Raw genomic sequence first — 25,105 nt, forward strand, 5'->3', positions numbered from 1 at the left:
TCTCTTCCTCCCTCTCTTACTCCCTCCCTCTTTTCCTCCCTCCCTCCCTCCCTCCCTCCCTTCCTTCCTTCCTTCCTTCCTTCCTTCCTTCCTTCCTTCCTTCCTTCCTTCCTTCCTTCCTTCCTTCCTTCCTTCCTTCCTTCCTTCCTTCCTTCCTTCCTTCCTTCCTTCCTTCCTTCCTTCCTTGTCAGAAAAAGTATCCTTAATCGGAGCATGCAGCCAAAGAAACCTAAATACTGAACTCTTCAGCAGAGGGCAGAAACGGAATGGAGGGCAGGGGCCAAAAGGTTTTGAACTTCCTTTGTGGGTATTTTAAACCATATGTTTGTGGATATATTAAACCAGGGGTGTCAAACTCATTTGTTATAAGGACCGAATTGACATTAATGAGACCTTGTTGGGTCACGTTTATGAGACCTTGTTGGGCCGGGGCTGTGTGCGTACCTATTTAAGATTAGGTGGCAGAGATATAAACTTTATAAAGGACCCAGAAAAACACAGTTTAAGCCAGTAGAAGGAAGAGAGGCTTGGCTCAGTAGCTCTGCTGTGCAATTGAGAGAGCCTGGCAATGTAAACTCTCCCTCCCCCCTTCCTCTCCAAGGGAGGAGCCTCAGCCAATGGAGAAAATAGAGGCTTTGCTCTGTAGTTCTTGTGCGATTGAGCAAGCCTGGCAAAACAAGCTGTGATGCAGAAGGAAGCAAGAGAGAGGGAGAAGGAAGCAGACGGCAGCCAGTTGCTCGGGGGGCCTGATAGGAGCCCTCTGAGGCCTGATTCAGCCCCAGGGCCGCATGTTTGACACCCCTGTATTAAACCATGTTGTCAGCGTGATAAGTCGGCTTAGCCAGCAAGCTGCAGCTGTCTTACGGGGACCCTGCTAGGTTTTCAGGGCCACGGAAGAGCAGAGGTGTTTCTGCTTCTGCATTCCAGCCCAGAACTTCAACTGGTGGTCTCCCATGCAGGTACTAACTGGGGCTGTGACCCTGCTGAGCTTCTGAGGTCTGATAAGATCACATAGACACCTGAAGCTACCCTCAGTCCATCGAGGCCGATATCGTCTACTCAGGCTGGCAGCAGCTCTCCGGGGTCTTAAGCAGAGGTCTTCTCCATCACCCACCACCTGGTCTTTTTAACTGGAGGTGTGGGGGATTGGACCTGGGACCCTCTGCATGTCAAGCAGAGGCTCTTCCGCTGAGCCGCAGCCCTTCCCCCAAGGATCAAGCTACCCTGGGCCATCTGGTCGTGGCGAGAGACGGACAAAAGTGGGTTGCCATCGGCTACCCCTGCATAGCAATCCTTGTTGGTCTCCTATCCAGGTACTGACCAGAACTGACCCTGCGTAGCTGCCGAGATCTGATCGGATTGGGCTACCCTGGGCCATCCAGGTTGGGGTGAGAACTCAATTACCCTGTTGTAATACCTGATTGGTTTGTAGAACCCCGAGGAGGATTCTTCATTGGCAAAAAGAGGGCCAAAGCTTTCTCCCTGTGGTCACGTCTAGTGCATGCGCCGCACAGACGGATGGTTGGATATCGCCCACCGTACCTGCTGACTTCAGCGCCTCTCGGATGCATCGTGGATTGCGCCGCCCCCCCCCTTTCCGCCCCCTCCCGTTGCTTTGAAAAGAGAGCAATTTTTCAAGTTGATATCAAATGTCACTCCGTTTCATTTACAAACACAATCTCGTGGTCCGGCTTTCCCCCGTTTTCAATCTCAAAATGTTAATGCCTGAATTTATATTCTTTTCTCCCACTTGCACGCCTAAATTAAGAGGCATAATTACCAGCAGCGGCGCCGGCTACAAACAAACAGAGGGCCGTGGGGGGAGGAGGAGGAAACGGAGGCCAGCTCGCTCTCCCCCCCCCCTTTCTGCCAGCTCCCCTCCCCTTCCTCTCTGGAGGTCTCGGTTATTCACATCCTTTATGCCAGGGGTGGCCAATGGTAGCTCTCCAGATGTTTTTTTGCTTATAACTCCCATCAGCCCCAGCCATTGTCCATGCTGGCTGGGGCTGATGGGAGTTGTAGGCAAAAAAAACATCTGAAGAGCTATCATTGGCCACCCCTGCTCTATGCAGATTCAAGGGCCCCAGAAATAACAAAGCAACATGTTCCTGGGGCATGTTCCTGGTTTTTTTAAAGAAATATTTTTCTCAACTTAAGAGAAGCCATGTTGGATCAGGCCAATGGCCCATCCAGTCCAACACTCTGTGTCACATAAGAACAGAAGAGGAGCCATGTTGGATCAAGCCATTCAGTCCAACACTCTGTGTCACATAAGAACAGAAGAGAAGCCATGTTGGATCAGGCCAGTGGCCCCTCCAGTCCAACACTCTGTGTCACATAAGAACAGAAGAGAAGCCATGTTGGATCAGGCCAATGGCCCATCCAGTCCAACACTCTGTGTCACATAAGAACAGAAGAGAAGCCATGTTGGATCAGGCCAATGGCCCATCCAGTCTGTGACGGAACCGGCCCGATTCTGCCTTCAGACCCAGTCCCGTCAGCTCCCTATTGAGTCGCCAACTCCTGGAGGGAGCTATTTCTCCTCCTGCCCCTTGGGCTCGCTGCCACCACCTGCTCAGTCCCGGGGTTCAGATTGAGAGGAACAGGACTCCCAATCCCCCCATCTTCCACTATGAGGCTAGGCCTCCAGGTCCTCTGCCACCCTGTACTTGGGTTTCACAGAGACCTCAGCACTTCTTTGGGGCACCCCTGGAGGATTGGCACCTTATCCAACTGCATGCCTTCCCCCTTCCCTGGGGCCCCCTTCTTAAAAACAGCGTGGTCTAAAGCGGTCTGGGGATCTAGGTGGTACAGAGATTGACTGCCAGCATTTAAACAGTAAAAATATATTTATTTAAAAAGAGAAAAAGATGGGAAAACAAAAACAAAACAAAAACAGTTGCATTTAAAAAGTTAGCACAGCACAGCTCAGCACCCGTACAGCACACAGCATACAAAGAAAAGTTGATTATAAACGCATCCTGCTGGCCCTGATCTAAACTTGCCCTGTCTTGTGAATTACTTACTTAGTCTGCCTGCCTGGGCCCTCCCAGGCAGGAGCCTCCATTGCTCACCACATGCTCGCTCGAGCGCTGACTTCCAACTGCCTTTCTCTTCCTGCTAACACACATGCCAAGAACAAAAGCACTTCCTGCCTCTCTAGGAGATTTTCCCCCTAGCGTTGTTGGTTTGGCTCTGGAAGGGAGGGGGGGGAGTGAGGGGAAGGCTACAAAGCCTGCTGAGGGATTTACTGATCCCTGCCAAATGAAGCACCACCACTGACTAAAATGGCGTTTCTCCACACTTCCCCCTCCTTAAATTCTGAGCCGGAGGGGTTGCCTCCTACAGAGGTGACCCCGTAGCAGAATCCAATCAAACAAGGAGAAACCCATTAACCAAATTTTTACACAAACATTCAGGTATTTCTCCAATAATACACAAAGTCCAGCACCCTAGGTGCCCATGTCCCTTCTGGACAACAAGTCGCATTGCTGCATTCAGAAGGAATGTCCAGTCTTTAAGATGTACTCCTCCATCTCCCAGGACCACCTCTGGAGTTTGGTGCTCTCCCTCCGTTGCTGCTGTTGCTGGAATGAGTGGTCCATCAAAGGAGGAAATTCCTGGCCCCACATATGAGGTTGGAAACTGCCCAGTTCTCACACAGTTGCCTCTTCTTTATCCCTCATTGGTGGAATGTTCCCTCTGTCCACTCTGTCCTCCCAGAAAACTACCTCTGGTGCTGCAAACAATTGCTGTCCCAGCTTCTTTTTGTCTCCTTCCTTCCTACCTATGGGCAACACCATGGACCTCGCAGAGAATGGCTGTGGTATATTCACCTGCACCACTTTAACTGCCTTTCCCATTTCCTCCATAGCCACCACATAAGTAGCCCCGTCTAGGTCATCCACAATCACATGGGGTCCCTCCCATTCCATTTTCCATTCACCAGTATGAAGGGGCAGGAAAACCATCACCCTATCCCCTGTCTCCGCTTCTGAGAACTCCACTTTCTGGTCCCTTGCCACCTCACACAGTGGTTCCAGCCTAGGGTCACTTTAAACCTCAGACAGGAACATTTCTGGCTCCCCCAGACTTCCTATCATCTGTTCCTTCAAGCCACCCTTAGTCCCACTGTTTCCAGAACACCCAGCCAACGTTTGATCTGGGTTCTCCGCCCCCTCAGTTGGTTTTTCAGTGTCAGCCAACTGAGCTCCTTCCCGCCTGGAAGGCTCCACAGCATCCTGCTGCCCTTGCGGAAATTGGCACCCCTCTTCCCATTGGGCACACCCGCCTGCAGGGCTTGAGACAGGCTGGTCCTCCCCCTCCCTGGTTGGTGGTGAGGTGGCTTCCCTAAAGTTGCCTTCCTCCCCCCACCTTCCCCTGAGGGTTTGGCTTGGGTTCTCAGTCCCCTCGGTTGGTTTTTCAGCACTACCCAGCTGACCCCCTTCCTGCCTGGAAGGTCCCACAGCTTCCCAGGATTCCTGTCTGCCCTGCTTCAAGATGACCTGTTTTGAGAGCATCTCGGACGATCCCACTTCCTGATCCACAGCTACTTGGTGAACCGGTTCCAACCTAAGGCCACTCCGGACCCCTCCTGGAACCGCTCCCGTTCCCCCAAGCCTTCAGCTATGTGCTCCTCTGAGCCCACATTAGCCTTGCTGCTCTCAGAACCTCCTGTGAAATCTCCACTCTCCACCTCGGTCTCTTCAGCTTGCACATCCTTTACGCTAGACAGGTTCCCTTCCTCGCTAGGAACATCCACAGCCTCTTGCTGCACTTGGGGAAAGCTACACCCCTCTTCCCCTTGGGCACACCCTACTCCAGGGCTTGAGATAGGCTGGTCCTCCCCCTCCTGGGTGACTGCCCTCTCTTTGTCCTCAGTAACCTGGGCTATTTCCCCCTCCCTGGTTGGTGGTGAGGTGGCTTCCTTAAAGTTGCCTTCCTCCTCCCACTTTCCTCTGAGGGTTTGGCTGCGGGTTACAGCATTGATAGAGTACTGGCCAACCAACAAATCCCGGCCCAATACCACTGGAACTGTCTGTTCCTTCATTACCCCAAATTCAGAATAGGACTTACATTCTTGTGGAGCTAAACCCCTGAACTGCTTTCAGGAGTGGTCTGGCCCCAGTTTAAACCTTTTAAATACAGTGGCTTTATAGGCCGCAAAAGTTATCCCCCCATCTTCCATAGGCATGCTGTGATAGATGGCTGAGAGTTCTCCAGTCAGGATGCTACAGAGGTAAGACATATAGTCTTCCTCTGCAATCCCCCACTGTTTGGCTGCCCTCTCAAAGTTGGAGAGGTATAAGGAGGGGTCTTCTCCCTCTTTGTACACTGCAAAGTCTTTGGGGGTGACTTTGATCTTTTTGCTTAGTTCAGCTTCCAGACGTAGCACCTCAAGCTCATGGCGACGTTGCTCTTCCTGCTCCCGTCTGCGGAACTCAGCTTTCTCTCTTTCCTCCTGTCTGCGGAGCTCAGCTTGTCTCAGCTCTCTCTCTCTTTGTCTTTCCTCCCTCTCTCGTTCCTCCTGTCTGAGGTCTCGGTCCGCCTCGATACGCATTCTCTCCAGTTCCATCTGTAGCCGCAAAATTGCTTCTGACTGGGTAGGGGGCACTTTTGCAGGTGCCCCTGCATGCTTATGATACTCCAACAGAAGGTCTGTCATATCTACTACAGTCATGTTGTCACACTCCAGCTTGTGCTTTGCACACTCTTCCTGGAGCTGTGGCTTTGTCATTCCCAGGATTTCCAGCCTCTTAGCACGCTCCATCCTAACTAAACTGAACTTTCCCTATTCCAGTTGACCCGAAAATAAAACAAAACCACTGTTGCTTCTTCTGGGTGCTTGCACGTATCAAAACCCAAAAATGCCTGGCCAATCAAGTTCTCTGTTTGTTCTCATCCCACCGCTGCCACCAAGTGTGACGGAACCGGCCCGATTCTGCCTTCAGACCCGGTCCCGTCAGCTCCCTATTGAGTCGCCAAAGTCCAACACTCTGTGTCACATAAGAACAGAAGAGAAGCCATGTTGGATCAGGCCAGTGCTACAGCAAACTGGCTCTGGTCTGATGAAGTCTGCTTAAGAGCATACGAAAGCTTACATTCTGAATAAAACTTAGTTGGTCTTAAAGGTGTAACTTGTCTACTGCTTTGTTCTGTGGCTCTCTCTAGCCACAGATGGACCTCTGCTCCCACTGCTGCTTGGAGCGAGGACAGGAAAGAGTGTTTTCAGTATATGACTTTGTGCCCAAGTTTAAGGCCAGGATGCTCTTGGACCCAAAGCTTTTGAGATTTTTAATGTGCATGCAAATAACAGCCCCCTCTCTTGGCCACCCATAAAGGGTAAGGGTAGGAACTGCAGAATCAGGTTATTTGAGAGATTTCCGTTTCAAACTGCCTGAAGAGTGATAGACAATTTCGAAGGCGCAGTTAGAGATCGAATTCCCTGCGACATTTTGCCGGGCGCCGTTAGGAGGTGTAAAGTAATGCATATTGGATAAAATAGTCCCAATTTTACCTCTGTACAGTTGAGTGCCGGCTTAGCTATTACTACCTGAGAGGGGTGGGGGTGGGGGAAAGCTTAAGAGCCACTGAGCGATGCCGGCTTTAAAAAGAGGAAACCCGCCATGTGCTACGGACAGAAAAAAAGGCAAACAGCGTGCTTAACAGAGGAAGAGTAAATCATACAAAAACTACCGTAATGTCCCTGCAAATGAATGGCTCCCACACTGGCTTCGTTACAGCGGGCAATTTGGATCGTCTTAAGGAAGATGAAGCGGGCGCGGGGTCTTGCAGGACCGCTGGGTAGCTCTTTGTAACCGCTGGGAAATATGAGCCGCCTCAAAATGGATTCGAACAAATTTGCGGAAGGTGTTTTTTTTAAGGGTTTCCGGATCAGCCCTCTGGATCAGGGTGGAATGGGTCGCCTAAAAGTAGTGGGAAACCATGAGAGAAGCGGAGGAGTCGATGGATATCCTTTTCTGCCGTTATATTAGGAGATTCCAAGAATACAGGCAGCAATTTCAAGGCATTAAAAACCATGATGTGTCCACCTTTTTGCATGATGTGTCCACCTTTTTGCACCTTTCCGCAACCTTCCTTCCAACCGCGGCTTAGCTTCAGCCCAAGAACTACAAGTCTGTCCATGTTCCTGCTCCCTTCCTGAAACGCATGCTGTGTCTGCCCCCCTCTCCTCTAGCAGTCCCGCAATAGTCACGACTCTTTGGGTCAATGTACATCCTTCTTCTCCTGGTTATAACCCCATTTTGTATGTTAGGAAAGAGGCTGAGAATAAAATAGCCGATTTTGTAACGCTGCTGCCTCATTTGGAATACTGTGTACAGTTCTGGTCATTGTATCAGAGGAAGAAGAAGAAGATGATGTTGATATTGGATTTATATCCTGCCCTCCACTCCGAATCTCAGAGTTGTCACAATCTCCTTCACCTCCCTCCCACTCCAGACACCCTGTGAGGTGGGTGGGGCTGAGAGAGCTCTCACAGCAGCTGTCCTTTCAAGGAAAACTCTGCAAGAGTTGTGGCTGACCCAAGGTCATTCCAGTAGCTGCAAGTGGAAGATTGGGGAATCAAACCCGGTAAGAGTCGTCGTCATCGTCGTCATCTTCTTCTCCTCCTCCTGGTGTAGTGGTTAAGTGTGCGGACTCTTATCTGGGAGAACCGGGTTTGATTCCCCACTCCTCCACTTGCACCTGCTGGCATGGCCTTGGGTCAGCCATAGCTCTGGCAGAGGTTGTCCTTGAAAGGGCAGCTGCTGTGAGAGCCCTCTCCAGCCCCACCCACCTCACAGGGTGTTTGTTGTGGGGGAGGAAGGGAAAGGAGATTGTGAGCCGCTCTGAGACTCTTCGGAGTGGAGGGCGGGATATAAATTCAATATCTTCTTCTATCTTCTTCCTCCTCCTCCCCTCCTCTTCTGACCAGCAGCTTCTCTCCATGGTCTCATGGGGAGGACTTTCACATCGCTGCCCAAGTCTTTTGAACTGGAGATGCAGGGGATTGAACCTGGGACCTTCTGCACACAAGCAGAACTCGGTCACTGAGCTGGAGCTGCATTGTGGCAGACTTCCTTGGCTTGCAAGCAAAGGGCCTAATGGTCCCAATGTGCCCCAAGCCGCAGCGCGCTTAGGTCTACGGAGCTCATCAGAGCCTGACGTTGCCAGTTCGAGCTTCAGGAGTTCACACCACTTAGGTCTTTCTGCAGCTCTAGAAGGCAGCTGTGCGTACCGTGGACACAGCGAGGTGAGGCCTGCTCGGGAATCTGTCTTACATTCCAAGAGCATTTCCACATGGTCAGAACTCTTCATCTTCTGCCAGTTTTGCACAAGCATTACAGCCTGTGACTTGACTTGTGGTTGCGCTTTTTGTCATGTCATAAGGACCTTGGCTATGGTGAAGAGTGATCCGTCAGCAATAGCCGTAAGAGCTATTACTTGCGCAGCACTTTGGAGCACTGCTCTCTTAAATGGTTGATTAAGTTGCTGAGACTGGACTAAACCCTCAGTAGCAACAGTCTTGTAGTGGTAAAATGGGTTGGATAAATTATCAAGCAAATACTCTAAAACAAGGGTGGCCAAACGATGGCTCAGGAGCCCACATGTGGCTCTTTTACACGTATTGTGTGGCTCTCCAAGCCCGGCTTGGAGAAGGTATTTGTCTCTTTAAATAATTTCTTCAAGCCAAGCCAGCTGGCAGTTTGGAGAATGCATATAAAGTTAAAGTTGCTTTCTTTCCACCTCCCCTTCCTCCCCTTCCCCTATCTATTTGTCTTCCTTCCTTCCTTCCTTCCTTCCTTCCTTCCTTCCTTCCTTCCTTCCTTCCTTCCTTCCTTCCTTCCTTCCTTCCTTCCTTCCTTCCTTCCTTCCTTCCTACCTACCTACCTACATCTGTCATTCATCTCTTGTAGCTCTTACATTAAGCAAGTTTGCCCCCCCCCCCCGCTCTACACTCCATGACAATTTCAGTTTTTGAATGTGTAAATCCGCAGCATTTTTTTTTTTTTAGCCTGCTGGCACCTTTGGAGTTCTGATGCAGAGCAGTGGATGCAAGTACCAGATGGCTGCCACGGTAGGCGGAGCCAAGCACAAAATGGCTGCCACAAAGGGAGGAGCCCACTTCAGTGTGTCCAGGACCGGGCCCACTTCAGTGTGTCCAGTAACTGTTCAACATTTCAGGAAGGATGCCTTTTAAAAAAGATCATATCGTTTTAAAGCTTTTTCGCGCATAGACATAACTTACGTTCGGTCGTGCTGTGAATATTTTTGCGCTGTGGTAGCAGCTGCTGCTGCTGAGGTAACTTTAAAAAAAAAATCTGACAATTTAGAAACTCTGGCAGGCAAAACCCCCCTGGCCCTGCCCACCTTTTAAAAACACTTGGTAAGCTCCATCAAAAGCGTTAGTTGGCACCCACGGGCACTGCGTTGGGGGCCTATGGTATAAATATTACCTTTGGGGAATATTTGATTATTTGCCATGTAGATTTAAACCCAAGAAACAAAATACAGTCCCGTCGTTGCAGTTAAGTCTGCCTCTTAGCGCTCCCTTGAGTAATAACGGCGGGTGTTTAACATTTTCCCTCTGGAGCTTAGTAGTATATTCAAGCGAGCCGCGCTCTTTTCATTACAGGCTCAACCTCTTTCCTTTCCCTGTAAACACACCATTGTGAGGCACAGAAGTCTATTCCTAACCCCTTGCCTCTTTTCCTCGCAATGGAGCCGGTGGCAATTTATCTGCTCGTGTCAAGAAAGCAGGTGGCAGGCAGCTTCAAGGCCGGAGCCCTCTTAGCCAATGATAAATAGGCTATTTACCGTTTCTGCATCTCAGGATGCTGTCCAAGCCCGGAGCAGAGAGCGGCCCCGAAACTATAATAACAAACCTCATTGCAACCTTCAGCAAGAACGGGAGAGCCGGCGCACATAACAAATGACTTTGGTGTTGTGGAGATGGGGTGGAATGGAAAGTTTCCCGCCAGGCCCTGGCACCTCGGAATGCAGATCCCTGAAATTATCGGAGAGCACCTGCTTTATCCGGGCCATCTGTGATGGGTTTGTCGCGCGGGAAGAGAGACGCTCGGTAATCAGAAAATTGAGGCAAACGTTTCTTTGCGCTGATAATCTTTATTAGCCAGCTGCTGTGCATTCGTGTTTTTACAATTTAGAGAGATGGGTGCAAATACATTCTCTGACACCCCCGGTCCTCTGCCATCGAGACCGGATTTGGGAATGAATCGGGGACTGGATTTGAGGGTTAACACATCCTGACCCCCTCCTGACTTTCTCTTTTACACTGTGTGAAGATTGAGAGAGGCCTTTGAGATATAGAGCCAGTTTGGGATAGTGGTTAAGTGTGCGAACTCTTACCTGGGAGAACCGAGTTTGATTCTTCACTCCTCCACTTGCAGCTGCTGGAATGTTTTTGGGTCAACCAGGGCTCTCATAGAATCATAGAGTTGGAAGGGACCTCCAGGGTCATCAAGTCCAACCTCCTGCACAATGCAGGAAACTCACAAACACCTCCCCCAAAATTCACAGGATCTTCATTGCTGTCAGATGGCCATCTAGCCTCTGCTTAAAAACCTCCAAGGAAGGAGAGCCCACCACCTCCCGAGGAAGCCTGTTCCACTGAGGAATTGCTCTAGCTGTCAAGAAGTTCTTCCTATTGTTGAGCCGGAAACTCTTGATTTAATTTGAACCCGTTGGTTCTGGTCCTACCTTCTGGGGCCACAGAAAACAATTCCACACCATTCTCTACATGACAGTCCTTCGGGTATCTGAAGGTGGTGATCATATCACCTTGGAGCTGCCTCCTCTCCACCCCTGCTCTACAACCCCTGCTCTCGTAGGAGTTGTCCTTGAAAGGGCAGCTTCTGGGAGAGCTCTCTCAGCCCCACCCACCTCACAGGGTGTCTGTCATGCGGGGAGGAAGATGAAGGAGATTGTGAGCTGCTCTGAGATTCAGAATATAGGGTTGGATATATAAATCCAAAATCCAGTATCTTCTTCCTGGGAACAGTTGACAGCCCTACTTATCTGATCCCTGACGCGTATAAATCTCCAGCGGGGCGTCGAAGCTTCGTTTTTGGACTCTCCACTACAGGTTGGCACGGCTTTTGCTGTTGTCAACAAGTTTCCCTTTTCCGATCCAACTCGCCCCGTCCAGTGGAGGCCCCGTGCCTCCAAAAGGTACCATCTGCTGTACTTGGGCCTATTCCTCCGGCGGAGTCGAATTAGAAATGCCATGCGTCTAGGCAGCACAGTTGAAGGATACTGTATGCTAATGCCTTATCTCCCTGGTGCCGAAGACGAAGCCCTCGGTGTGTGTGTTTTGGTATGCATCTCTAATTAGGGCAGCGCTTGGATCATTTTTCCCCCCTACGTGCCCAGAAAGCTCTGCGTTTTGCCGTGGGTGGTTTTTTTTTTTTTTTTTTTTTAAAGAGATGGCAGATGGCAAAGCTGGAAAAAAAGGTAGTGGTAGCATGGAACCCCTTTGCCGAGGACTTGTGGGGTGGATGGGCAGACGTCGACGGGGGAGGGTTCTGGGGGGCTTAACTCCATTGTGGGGTCAATATTGAATCAGAGGCAAAGACCTCACGTCTAAGGAAGAATGTTTAACCCCTCTATGCCATAAGAACTGTTTCGCACTTCTTCTGAACGATCCTATGCAGAGGGTGAGCTTAGGCTTATGTGGTTGCCCACACCAGGTTGGGAGACTCCTGTGGATTTGGAGGGCGGAGTGTGGGGTGGGTGGAGTTTGGGGATGGGAGGGGCCTCAGCAGGGTATAATACCATTGCGTGCACCCATCGAAACAGCCATTTCCTCCAGGGGAATTGATCTCTGTTACCTTCAGATCGTTGTAATTCCGGGGGACGGGATTTCCAAGCTCCAACTTGGGGGGTGGGACCTTTAGCTTGGTCCAGATTATCTGCATAGGATGTTGGTATCCCAAAGAAGAAGAAGTATTTATATCTTTGAAATTAAATGTTGTCTGTTGTCGGGGAGGAAGGGAAAGGAGATTGTAGGCCGCTCTGAGACTCTTGAAATTAAATGTGGTGTCAGGTGAGAGTTTCAAGGATTCTGTGGATGGCCAAAAAGACAAATAATAATAATAATAATACGAAGATATTATATTTATACCCCATCCTACACTTCAAATCTAAGAGTCTCAGAGCAGCTCACAATCTCCTTTCCCTTTCTCCCCCACAACAGACATCCGGTGAGGTGGGTGGGGCTGAGAGAGCTCTGACAGAAGTTGCCCTTTCAAGGACAACTCTGCGAGAGCTCTGACTGACCCAAGGCCATTCCAGCAGCTGCGAGTGGAGGAGTGGGGAATCAAACCCCAGGTTCTCTCAGATAAGAGTCCGCCAAATCGCCCCAGAGGGACGCACCTGGTCCCCTCGCTTTTGATCCTGAGGAGACAGTTGCAGGCAGCTTTATTTAGGACTGCATTTGTCTATTTTAGTTTTTACTTATTTATTTATTGGTAGTCCAAACAGATTTTAAATTGTGGTATTTTATGTGCGTCGTCGTAAGCAGGATTGAATTCTGCTTGATAGAGATGTATCGAAAACCAGTTTTCAATAAATAAAATTAAATAAATCTGAGTGTATGAAAGTGCTGTTGAGTTGCTTCCAACTCCATAGCAGCCTTTCGAATTAATGGCTGCAGTGAGAGCCCTCTCAGCCCCACCCACCTCACAGGGTGTCTGTTGTGGGGGAGGGAGATAAAGGAGATTGTGAGCCGCTCTGAGACTCTGTCCTTGAAAGGGCAGCTGCTGTGAGAGCTCTCTCAGCCCCACCCACCTCACAGGGTGTCTGTTGTGGGGGAGGAAGGGAAAGGAGATTGTGGGCCACTCTGAGACTCTGTCCCTGAAAGGGCAGCTGCTGTGAGAGCTCTCTCAGCCCCACCCACATCACAGGGTGTCTGTTGTGGGGGAGGAAGGGAAAGGAGATTGTGGGCCACTCTGAGACTCTGTCCTTGAAAGGGCAGCTGCTGTGAGAGCTCTCTCAGCCCCACCCACCTCACAGGGTGTCTGTTGTGGGGGAGGAAGGGAAAGGAGATTGTAGGCTGCTCTGAGACTCTGTCCCTGAAAGGGCAGCTGCTGTGAGAGCTCTCTCAGCCCCATCCACCTCACAGGGTGTCTGTTGTGGGGGAGGAAGGGAAAGGAGATTGTGGGCAGCTCTGAGACTCTGTCCTTGAAGGGGCAGCTGCTGTGAGAGCCCTCTCCAGCCCCACCCACCTCACAGGGTGTCTGTTGTGGGGGAGGAAGGGAAAGGAGATTGTAGGCCGCTCTGAGACTCTGTCCTTGAAGGGGCAGATGCTGTGAGAGCCCTCTCCAGCCCCACCCCCCTCACAGGGTGTCTGTTGTGGGGGAGGAAGGGAAAGGAGATTGTGAGCCGCTCTGAGACTCTGTCCTTGAAAGGGCAGCTGCTGGGAGAGCCCTCTCTAGCCCCACCCACCTGTTGTGGGGGAGGGAGAAAAAGGAGGTTGTGAGCCGCTCTGAGTCTTTGAGATTCGGAGTGGAGGGCGGGATACAAATCCAGTTGCTTCTTCTTCTGGTACCTGGAGAGAAGGGCTTCAGGGTCTGCTCACAGGTATAACAGAGAGTCTGTGTGGCCGTTCCCTACCATCAAATGTCCTCCCCATTTCCCTTTACTATATTCCTAAGCAGGGGTCGTTTTGTAGAAAAATAGGTAGTGGAGGTCATTAGCATTACTCATTAGCGTTTGCCACCCCTACCACCCAAAAGCAACCCAACGCAAGAAAGGAAAGCCCTGCGCGAGCGAGGCCTGCTGGGCTGGCTAGAGATCTAGCCAGCCCAAGCAGGCCTTTCTCACCTGGGGCTCTCCTTGGCCACCCCCTCCCAGTCAAAATGCCAGCAAGCCACCCACCGCCCAAAATCACATAAGAAGTGGAGAAAGGGTGGTGCGGGCTTCCCCAGGGGTTAATGAGGGCTGCTGAGGGCATGGCAGCGCTCCTGGTGGCTGGCTGGCTGCCCGCTCTCCTAATCCAGGGATTGTTATGCAGCTGCACCTCCTATTCAATGGACAAGGTAGGAGGGGAGGAAGAGGGGGAACCCTCAGAAAGGTTCAGGAGCTCTGCTCCTGTGAGCTCCTGCTGAGTTCAAGGCCTGTTCCTAAGCGTCTGATAGTATCTTTGTTCCAAAGGAAATAAAATTTAAGAGAGTCCCCCTAAATTGCTGCATTTCTTCTTGTTTTTCTGTTTTCCAGCTGGAGGTAGAGTTGCAACTGCTGAAGAGTCAGGAATCCACAAAGGAGTTGAGCTTCTTTATCGCTCGAGAGGGGGTGAACGCACTCAGGTGAGCTTCCTCTCTCCTCCTTGGTATGCGGCTGAGGAGAAGGGAGAGGAAAGTAAAGTTTCCCTTTTTTTCCAGCAACCCCCCCACCGCCCGCCCATCCGCCGCCACCTTAATTAGGAAATTTGTGTTCTGAGAAGAATAAAAATTCATTAGCAAGAGGATTGCAAGCTTTAATTGGTTTGATTGATTAGCTCCAGCTTAATCACAGAGAAAAAGTTTGCCTTCCAACTTAATTGGCAGGCAAGAAGAGGACAGGAAAACTTGGAGGGCCGACCACCGGGTGAGCTGTGTAGAAATCTCTGTCGCCTCCTCTCGAGGCCGCTTTGGTGGAAAAAATGCCCCCTTCCTTCAGTTTATTTCCAAGGAAGCTAACAAATTGCCTTTTAGAGGGAAATCCACTAGGTTACTGTTCAAAGACATCTTAACCCGGCATCAATGCCACCTTTATAGTATCTTCTGCTGGACTCATGAGTTTTGAACTTTTTTGTTTTTTAATTTTTTTTTTAGGAAGCTTTTTAGAATGATTTGGCTGTGGTGCGAAATTGGAAGGGAATTATTACCTGTTCCCAACTCTGGCCTTTGGTTTGAGCAGCTGACATCTTTTTTTAAAAAAATTGCAAGTTTATTTAAGATTTTAAGTTGATTTCCTTCTTCTGGGATCCTCAGAAATTGGTTTTTGCATTCTGTAGCACGTCTGTTAAATTTCAAGTGAGTATTTGGAAGGAAGAACTTTTTTTAAAAAAGGTAAAGGTAATCCCCTGTGCAAGCACCAGTCGTTTCCGATTCTGGGGTGACGTCGCAAGACGGTGTTCTCACGGCAGACTTTTTAATGCGGTGGTTTGCCATTCCCCAGTCATCTACACTTTCCCCCCAGCAAGCTGGGTACTCCTTTTACTGACCTCGGAAGGATGGAAGGCTGAGTCAACCTCGAGTCAGCTACCTGAACCCAGTTTCTGCTGGGATCGAACTCAGGTTGTGAGCAGAGCTTGGACTGCAGCTTACCACTCTGCGCCACCAATTAATTACTCAAGAATTTGCTGCTGCAGGAAGTAGCGGCAGCGACAAGTATTGACAGCTTGAAGAAGGGACTGGATAAACATATGGAGCAGAGGCCCATCGAGTGACTAACACTCTGTCTGGGGTAGGGATGCTCTGTTTTCTTGGTCCTTGGGGGGCTTTAATGGGGGGGGCTTTTAGAATTCTGGCCTCGCAGGCAGACCTCCTGACAACAGCTGGATTCTGGCCACCGTATGACACAGAGTGTTGGACTGGATGGGCCACTGGCCTGATCCAACAGGGCTTCTCTTATCTTCTTATGTGACACAGAGTGTTGGACTGGAGGGGCCATTGGCCTGATCCAACAGGGCTTCTCTTATGTTCTTATGTGACACAGAGTGCTGGACTGGAGGGGCCACTGGCCTGATCCAACATGTCTTCTCTTATGTTCTTGTGTGACACAGAGTGTTGGACTGGAGGGGCCATTGGCCTGATCCAACAGGGCTTCTCTTATGTTCTTATGTGACACAGAGTGCTGGACTGGAGGGGCCATTGGCCTGATCCAACAGGGCTTCTCTTATGTTCTTATGTGACACAGAGTGCTGGACTGGATGGGCCATTGGCCTGATCCAACAGGGCTTCTCTTATGTTCTTCTGTGACACAGAGTGTTGGACTGGATGGGCCATTGGCCTGATCCAACAGGGCTTCTCTTATGTTCTTATGTGACACAGAGTGCTGGACTGGAGGGGCCATTGGCCTGATCCAACAGGGCTTCTCTTATGTTCTTATGTGACACAGAGTGTTGGACTGGAGGGGCCACTGGCCTGATCCAACAGGGCTTCTCTTATGTTCTTATGTGACACAGAGTGTTGGACTGGAGGGGCCATTGGCCTGATCCAACAGGGCTTCTCTTATGTTCTTATGTGACACAGAGTGCTGGACTGGAGGGGCCACTGGCCTGATCCAACATGTCTTCTCTTATGTTCTTGTGTGACACAGAGTGTTGGACTGGAGGGGCCATTGGCCTGATCCAACAGGGCTTCTCTTATGTTCTTATGTGACACAGAGTGTTGGACTGGAGGGGCCATTGGCCTGATCCAACAGGGCTTCTCTTATGTTCTTATGTGACACAGAGTGCTGGACTGGAGGGGCCATTGGCCTGATCCAACAGGGCTTCTCTTATGTTCTTATGTGACACAGAGTGCTGGACTGGATGGGCCATTGGCCTGATCCAACAGGGCTTCTCTTATGTTCTTCTGTGACACAGAGTGTTGGACTGGAGGGGCCATTGGCCTGATCCAACAGGGCTTCTCTTATGTTCTTATGTGACACAGAGTGCTGGACTGGAGGGGCCATTGGCCTGATCCAACATGGCTTCTCTTATGTTCTTATGTGACACAGAGTGCTGGACTGGATGGGCCATTGGCCTGATCCAACAGGGCTTCTCTTATGTTCTTCTGTGACACAGAGTGTTGGACTGGAGGGGCCATTGGCCTGATCCAACAGGGCTTCTCTTATTTTCTTATGTGACACAGAGTGTTGGACTGGATGGGCCATTGGCCTGATCCAACAGGGCTTCTCTTATGTTCTTCTGTGACACAGAGTGTTGGACTGGAGGGGCCATTGGCCTGATCCAACAGGGCTTCTCTTATTTTCTTATGTGACACAGAGTGCTGGACTGGATGGGCCATTGGCCTGATCCAACATGGCTTCTCTTAAGTTCTTATGTGTGACACAGAGTGTTAGACTGGAGGGGCCATTGGCCTGATCCAACATGGCTTCTCTTAAGTTCTTATGTGACACAGAGTGTTGGACTGGAGGGGCCATTGGCCTGATCCAACAGGGCTTCTCTTATTTTCTTATGTGACACAGAGTGTTGGACTGGATGGGCCATTGGCCTGATTTAACAGGGCTTCTCTTATGTTCTTCTGTGACACAGAGTGTTGGACTGGAGGGGCCATTAGCCTGATCCAACGTGGCTTCTCTTATGTTCTTATGTGACACAGAGTGTTGGACTGGATGGGCCACTGGCCTGATCCAACATGGCTCCTCTTATGTTCTTCTGTGACACAGAGTGTTGGACTGGATGGGCCAGTGGCCTGATCCAGCATGGCTTCTCTTATTTTCTTAACCAACTGAGTGAAAAGCTAGACAGATTATTGAATGATTGCTTGATTTGTTTTGCGCTTATTCTTCTGAAGCTTCCATGGCCTACCGACAGAACATGGGGCATTCATTTTCAACAATTGCATCAGGAGTATTATAACGGAATATTTCGATTTCCCCACTCTGGCATGGAACTCACTGGGTGACTTCAAGCCAGTCCACGCTCTCAGCATGACCTACCTCACAGTGTTGCTGTGAGGATAAATTGGAAGCAAAGAGAATGATCTAAGCTGATTTGAGTCCCTGCTGGAGAGGAAGGCAAGGTGCGAATGAAGAAGTTTTGCCTTTTCCTCTGTTGCTTATAGAAGAAGAAGAAGATATTGGATTTATATCCTGCCCTCCACTCCGAAGAGTCTCAGAGCAGCTCACAATCTCCTTTAACCTTCTCTCTCCCCCCCACTCCCAAAACAGACACCCTGTGAGGTAGGTTGGACTGAGAGAGCTCTCCCAGAAGCTGCGCTTTCAAGGACAACTCCTACGAGAGCTATGGCTGACCCAAGACCATTCCAGCAGCTGCAGGTGGAGGAGTGGGGAATCAAAACCCGGTTCTCTCAGATAAGAGTCTGGTGTAGAGAGCCCAGTTTGGTGTAGTGGTTAAGTGTGCAGGCTCTTATCTGGAAGAATCGGGTTTGATTTCCCACTCCTCCACTTGTAGCTGCTGGAATGGCCTTGGGTCAGCTATAGCTCTTGTAGGAGTTGTCCTTGAAAGGGCAGCTGCTCTAAGAGCTCTCTCAACCCCCACCCACCTCACAGGGTGTTTATTGTGTGTGTGTGTGTGGGGGGAGGAGTAAAGGAGATTGTGACCGCTCTGGGACTATGAGATTCAGATTATAGGGTGGGATATAATCCAATATTTTCTTCATCTTAACCACTACACCAAACCGGCTTATCTGATGAAGGGTGCTTTGATTCTCAAAAGGTTATACCCCAAACCCTTTGTTGTTCTCTGTGGTGCTGCCAGGAACTCTTCCTTTTCCCCCTTAAGATGTGTATGAAACAAGGAAATCCGTCTGTGCCCCTGCTGTCCGCTCGACTAAATGGTCCCAGAAGGATACGGCTACAGCACTGCCCATGGACACCCCCGGTTCGGCTGACATCTCTCTCCGCCATGAATTGCTGCATTTGTGAAATCTGAATGTGTCTTTAGAGGGCTTTTTTAAAAAAAAAGTCACACTGCCTCTTCTTTTCCTCCCATGAGTCGATTGCGTGAACATTCGGGGACCAATCGGTACATTCGGGGACCAATCGGTACATTCGGGTCACTCTGCGACATTTTGCCTGGTGCAAGGGCCGGATCAAAGTTAGTGGAACGGCCCCGTCCTCTCACCAGCGAAGTTGATGCAAACTGTGCTAGCTGTATATACAGTTGAAGGTTGATATGCTAGAGCTTGGAGTGGAGCAGTGATAACTGAGTTAGGAAATTCAGCTAGATTTTGCGTCCTGGAGATTCAAAAATTTCAGGCTGTAAAGTTTTGAGAATCAAGCTCTCTTAGAACATAAGAACATAAGAGAAGCCATGTTGGATCAGGCCAATGGCCCCTCCAGTCCAACACTCTGTGTCACATAAGAACATAAGAGAAGCCCTGTTGGATCAGGCCAATGGCCCCATCCAGTCCAACACTCTGTGTCACACTGGCAAAATTTTTATATATATATTATATATATATTTTATATATATATTATAAATTTTTATATATACACACACACACTATGGCTAATAGCCACTGATGGACCTCTGGTCCATATTTTTATCTAAACCCCTTTTATCTAATCCCTTCTTCATCAGACAAAAAGCTGGAATGGCCATCTCTGATTCTTTATATCCCAATACAAAGGTGTGGGGGATGTTGTTAAGAATGCTTGTAAAGCATGCAAAGGTACCCTGCTTATTGTATTCAGCTTGATTAGAGTAGAGGGGAAATGCTTGGGAGCAGAAAATTAAGGATCTGTAGTGAGATAAGAACCCTGTCTTATGATAAGATAAGAACCCCGAACTGAGCGTTCAGCACTCAGTCGAGTCCACTGTTTTGAATTTGTGGATGAACTCCTGTTCAACAATCTCACATTGTGATTTCCCTTGGCAGTTTCTTCGTTCGAGAACTGCCACTCTTAGGTTAGCGTGCAGTGACTTGGAAGTTAGAAAAGTCTGGCTCTGCTCTAAATCTCCACTGAGATCCCTGGGTCTTGTAGCACCAGGAACTATCCACTGCTCTGGTGTGTAATTCCCCTACTTCCATTATGGATTCACCCTGATCAAGATTAGGCAGACAGAGAATACAAACCCTGCCCATGGAAACGGCAGGAGAGGATACTTCTGGCTCCTGATTTCTGCTTCGGTTTCTGGCCTGCTGCCTCAAGGGGGGTCCCACTCCCTGGGTGGGGGTGAAGATCTCCCGCCCCTGCTCTCAATGAAGTGTCATGTGCAGTACCGTAACACTCCTGTTTTAAAAAAAAAATGACACAAGGTAGTTCTAGGAATCTCAAAAAAATCTCTGTGGTAAGATCATAGAGTTTCCGACGATTCCTAGAACTGCCTGTTATCAGCCTGGTTGTACAGGAAGCGATGTGACACCACAGCTGGTGGCACGGCCCCCATCCTTATCCCTCCAACCCCGTATCTTGATATGTCTGCCGTGAACCCTTCCGCGAGTCCTTACTCAACAAAAGGCCCTCCAGTTTGCGACTCTGCTCAGGAATGCCAGCTAAAGAAATTTATTAGGAGAAGACTATACGGTGGAAAGGGCACTCTGCCCGTGGATGTTTTCTTGATAGACCAAGCCGTAAGCTTTCTGCTCCATTTGAGCTGAGTACAACATGCACTGTACCTTTGCATTTTGGGTAGCATTCTTTACAACACCCTTCCCACCATCTGTTTAGGATACAAGGACTCCTTTTCTACAGTTCTCATGTCTGATGAAGGGAGCTTTGGCTCTCGAAAACTCGTACCCTAAAACTCTCATCGGTCTCTGAGGTGCTGCTGGGCTTGAATCTAACAGTTCTTGCAGATAAAAAAAAAACCTCCCTTTTTGGGGAAAACAGAACTATTTCAGGAACAGTGTGGCTGACAGGAACCAAATTAATTGCTTCAAATCTGTATTACATCCCATGTGAGCAAAAACCTTCCTTCCTTCCTTCTTCCTTCCTTCCTTCCTTCCTTCCTTCCTTCCTTCCTTCCTTCCTTCCTTCCTTCCTTCCTTCCTTCCTTCCTCCCTCCCTCCCTCCTCCCTCCTTCCCTCCTTCCTTCCTTCCTTCCTTCCTTCCTTCCTTCCTTCCTTCCTTCCTTCCTTCCTTCCTCCTTCCCTCCCTCCCTCCCTCCCTCCCTCCTTCCTTCCTTCCTTCCTTCCTTCCATTCCTTCCTTCCCTCCCTCCCTCCCTCCTCCCTCCTTCCTTCCTTCCTTCCTTCCTTCCTTCCTTCCTTCTTCCTTCCTTCCTTCCTCCTTCCTCCCTCCCTCCCTCCTCCCTCCCTCCCTCCTTCCTCCTTCCTTCCTTCCTTCCTTCCTTCCTTCCTTCCCTCCCTCCCTCCCTCCTCCCTCCTTCCTTCCTTCCTTCTTCCTTCCTTCCTTCCTTCCTTCCTTCCTTCCCTCCTTCCCTCCCTCCCTCCCTTCCTCCTTCCTTCCTTCCCTTCCTTCTTTCCTTCCTTCCTTTCCCTCCCTCCCTCCCTCCCTCCCTCCTTCCTTCCTTCCTTCCTTCCTTCCTTCCCTCCTTCCCTCCCTCCCTCCCTCCCTCCTCCCTCCTTCCTTCCTTCCTTCCTTCCTTCCTTCCTTCTTTCCTTCCTTCCTTCCTTCCTTCCTTCCTTCCTTCCTTCCCTCCCTCCCTCCTTCCCTCCTTCCCTCCTTCCTTCCTTCCTTCCTTCCTTCCTTCCTTCCTTCCTTCCTTCCTTCCCTCCCTCCCTCCCTCCTTCCCTCCTTCCCTCCTTCCTTCCTTCCTTCTTTCCTTCCTTCCTTCCTTCCTTCCTTCCTTCCTTCCTTCCTTCCTTCCTTCCTTCCTTCCTTCCTTCCTTCCTTCCTTCCTTCCCTCCCTCCCTCCCTCCCTCCTTCCTTCCTTCCTTCCTTCCTTCCTTCCTTCCTTCCTTCCTTCCTTCCCTCCCTGCCTCCCTCCCTCCCTCCCTCCTTCCTTCCTTCCTTCCTTCCTTCCTTCCTTCCTTCCTTCCTTCCTTCCTTCCTTCCTTCCTTCCTTCCTTCCTTCCTTCCTTCCCTCCCTCCCTCCCTCCCTCCCTCCCTCCCTCCTTCCTTCCTTCCTTCCTTCCTTCCTTCCTTCCTTCTTTCCTTCCTTCCTTCCTTCCTTCCTTCCTTCCTTCCTTCCTTCCTTCCTTCCTTCCTTCCCTCCCTCCCTCCCTCCCTCCTTCCTTCCTTCCTTCCTTCCTTCCTTCCTTCCTTCCTTCCTTCCTTCCTTCCTTCCTTCCTTCCTTCCTTCCCTCCCTCCCTCCCTCTTTCTCTCCCTCCCTCCCTCCTTCCTTCCTTCCTTCCTTCCTTCCTTCCTTCCTTCCTTCCTTCCTTCCTTCCTTCCTTCCTTCCTTCCTTCCTTCCTCCCTCCCTCCCTCCCTCCCCTCCCCTCCCTCCCTCCCCTCCCCTCCCCTCCCCTCCCCTCCCCTCCCTCCCTCTAATATGGAAAGTGATCCCATTTTATCTTTCTCCCCTCCTTTCTATCGAGCCCTATTAATAAGATGAGGTGTGAAATTGCCTGCTGACATCCTTACTTTCTTGCCAGTTTGGTGTAGTGGTGAAATGTGCGGACTCTTATCTAGGAGAACTGGGTTTGATTCCCCATTCCTCCACTTGCACCTGCTGGAATGGCTGTGGGTTAGCTCTCGCAGGAGTTGTCCCTGAAAGAGCAGCTGCTGTGAGAGTTGGGTTTGATTCCCCATTCCTCCACTTGCACTTGCTGGAATGGCCGTGGGTTAGCTCTCGCAGGAGTTGTCCCTGAAAGAGCAGCTGCTGTGAGAGCCCTCTCAACCCCACCCACCTCACAGGGTCTCTGTTGTGGGGGGAGAGGATATAGCAGATTGTGAGCCGCTCTGAGTTCAGAGAGAAGAACGGGCAATAAATCTGCAGTCTTGAGTCTTCTTGGGAGACCCAGGCAACTGACATCAATACAGGCTCTAGTCCTTGACTCTCTTAAATGGAGATGCCGGGGATCGAACCCAGGGCCTTTTGTAAGCCAAGCAGATGCTCTGCCACTGAGCCACGGCCCCTCCTTCCCTATCCGAACATCTGTCTCACTGGCCTCATTCTGGCCAAAAGCTGAGCATCGGATTTTGTCGTTTGTTTCAGGAAGAGCAGGTTTTACCTGGGCCTTGATGAATTCCCCCAAACCAGCAATCTGACGGTTTTATGTTCTGTCTTTTTAAAGTCGGGAAGTCTTGAGCAGGGGGACAGATGGAGAGACCTCTTCAGCTGGAACAAACCATAACTTTTTTCTCCCCCCCCAAAAAAGAAAACAACTCCTTCTCTGTCAAACAACAACTCCAGTAAATCTTAAACGTTGTCTATAGATCTAGAGACGGGATAGGGTTTCGGTAATGTGAAAGAAATTAATGTCCTTGCCAAGCCATTTAGTCACGCTTGCTGGAAGTCTCTCTTCCCCGTCACTGTTTTGATGCTTTTTGGAACATTTGAGAGTCTTGTCCCTACGCCCATGGTGAGTGTGTGTGTGTGTTTTAAATTCCATCCTATTTTTACCCATTTGGTTGCACTTCTTCATTTGCTTTCCCTCCCCCTAAAGAGAGCTGCCCTATCCAGAGGTAACAGGGTAGAAATGTTCTTCAAATGAATTAGAAGAAGACTGCAGATTTATACCCTGCCCTTTTCTCTGAATCAGAGACTCAGAGCAGCTTACAATCTCCTTTATCTTCTCCCCCCACAACAGACACCCTGTGAGGTGGGTGGGGCTGAGAGAGCTCTCCCAGAAGCTGCCCTTTTAAGGACAACTTCTGCAATAGCTATGGTTGGCCCAAGGCCGTTCCAGAAGCTGCAAGTGGAAGCATGGGGAATCAAACCCAGTTCCCCCAGATAAGAATCCGCATGCTTAACCACTACACCAAACTGGCTCTAGTGAATTACATATTAATTCATTAGTTACATTAATTCACTAAGTACATTAGTGAATACATATTGTAAGCTCTGTGTACTTTATATTCCTTTTTTTGTATATAAAAATGAATTGAATTGACGAATTGATGTTTGTTTATTTGTTTGCATCATTTATAATCTTGTCTTTCTTCCCGAAGAGCCTCGTGGCGCAGAGTGTTAAAGCTGCAGTGCTGCAGTCCTAAGCTCTGCTCATGACCTGAGTTCGATCCCCGGTGGAAGCTGGGTTTTCAGGTAGTTGGCTCGAGGTTGACTCAGCCTTCCATCCTTCCGAGGTCGGTCAAATGAGTACCCGGCTTGCTGGGGGGAAAGTGTAGATGACTGGGGAATGCACCGACAAACCACCCCGTAAAAAGTCTGCTGTGAAAACGTTGTGAGAGCAACGTCACCCCGGAGTCGGAAACGACTGGGGCTTGCATAGGGGACCTTTCCTTTTCCTTTCTCCCCAGTGGAGATCCAAAGTAGCTTGCCTATCATTCTCCTTTGCCTCTGTTGTGCTCACAGTGTTCCTGTGAGGTAGGTTAAGAACGATAGAGCCCTGCCAACCAGTCGCCAACCAGTTCCTCTGGAGGGCCAGCAACGGGGCAGAGAGACCCGAGACCTTCCTGTGTTGTTGCCTCCTGGCTCTGGGATTCTGAGGGTTAGTGCCTCTGAATGTTTAGGTGCCACACAGGACCTGAAATTTAAAACCTGCCTTTAACATTTTAAGCCCGTCTGCTGCAACTGACCCACTCTATTTAAAGTTATTGGTAGAGGAGCAGCTGAAAAGCTCGTCTTCCTTTTGCAGCTTTTTAGAATTGTCTGTGCTCTTTAGATTTAAAAGCCGTGACCTAGATCAGGGGAGTCAAACATCTGGCTCAGGGGCTGAATCAGGTCCCCGGAGGGCTCCTATCAGCCCCCCGAGCAAGTGGCTGCCATCTGCTTCCTTCTCCCTCTCTCTTGCTTCCTTCTGCATCACAACTTGCTTTGCCAGGCTTGCTCAATCGCACAGCAGAACTACTGAGCCAAGCCTTCTATTGGCTGAGGCTCCTTCTCATCCTGGTCTCCTGGGGAAGGCAGGAAAGAGCCAGAGCTTCCTTTGCCCGGTTCCCCGGATCCCATGGCAGAAATACAAAGAAAGCTCCCTTAAGACCAATGAGTGCTAATGTTTTAAGCATGTTTTAATTTTTTTTTAAAAAAATCTTTAATTGTGTTTTTCTGTGTCCTTTATAAAGCTTATATATCTCTGCTACCTAATCTTAAATAGATACACACGTGGCCTGGCCCGACATGGCCTAGCCTGACAAGGTCTCATTTATGTCAAATGAGTTTGACACCCCTGTTTAAGAGCACGGATTCTTATCTGGAAAAAGCTGGTTCGATTCCCCACTCCTCCTTTTGCAGCTGCTGGCATGGCCTTGGGTCAGCCATAGCTCTCGTAGGAATTGTCCTTGAAAGGGCAGCTGCTGTAAGAGCTCTCTCAGCCCCATGCACCTCACAGAGTGTCTGTTGGGGGGGGGGGAGAAGGTAGGAGATTGTGACCACTCTGA

At 49.9% G+C, this 25,105-nt stretch overlaps 1 protein-coding gene across 1 annotated transcript in view; it reads left to right on the top strand.

Annotated features, from left to right (window-relative positions):
• The window catches only part of MAD1L1 (mitotic arrest deficient 1 like 1), a 600,356-nt gene that overhangs the window by 60,966 nt on the left and 514,285 nt on the right, over window positions 1–25,105 (top strand). Inside the window, exon 2 of the mRNA XM_060260565.1 lies at window positions 14,239–14,327. Coding sequence (XP_060116548.1) covers window positions 14,239–14,327 — 89 coding nt within the window. The remainder of the gene's footprint in view (window positions 1–14,238; window positions 14,328–25,105) is intronic.

The sequence above is a fragment of the Heteronotia binoei genome, chromosome 20 (assembly GCF_032191835.1).
Source record: "Heteronotia binoei isolate CCM8104 ecotype False Entrance Well chromosome 20, APGP_CSIRO_Hbin_v1, whole genome shotgun sequence".
Classification (NCBI taxonomy): domain Eukaryota; kingdom Metazoa; phylum Chordata; class Lepidosauria; order Squamata; family Gekkonidae; genus Heteronotia; species Heteronotia binoei.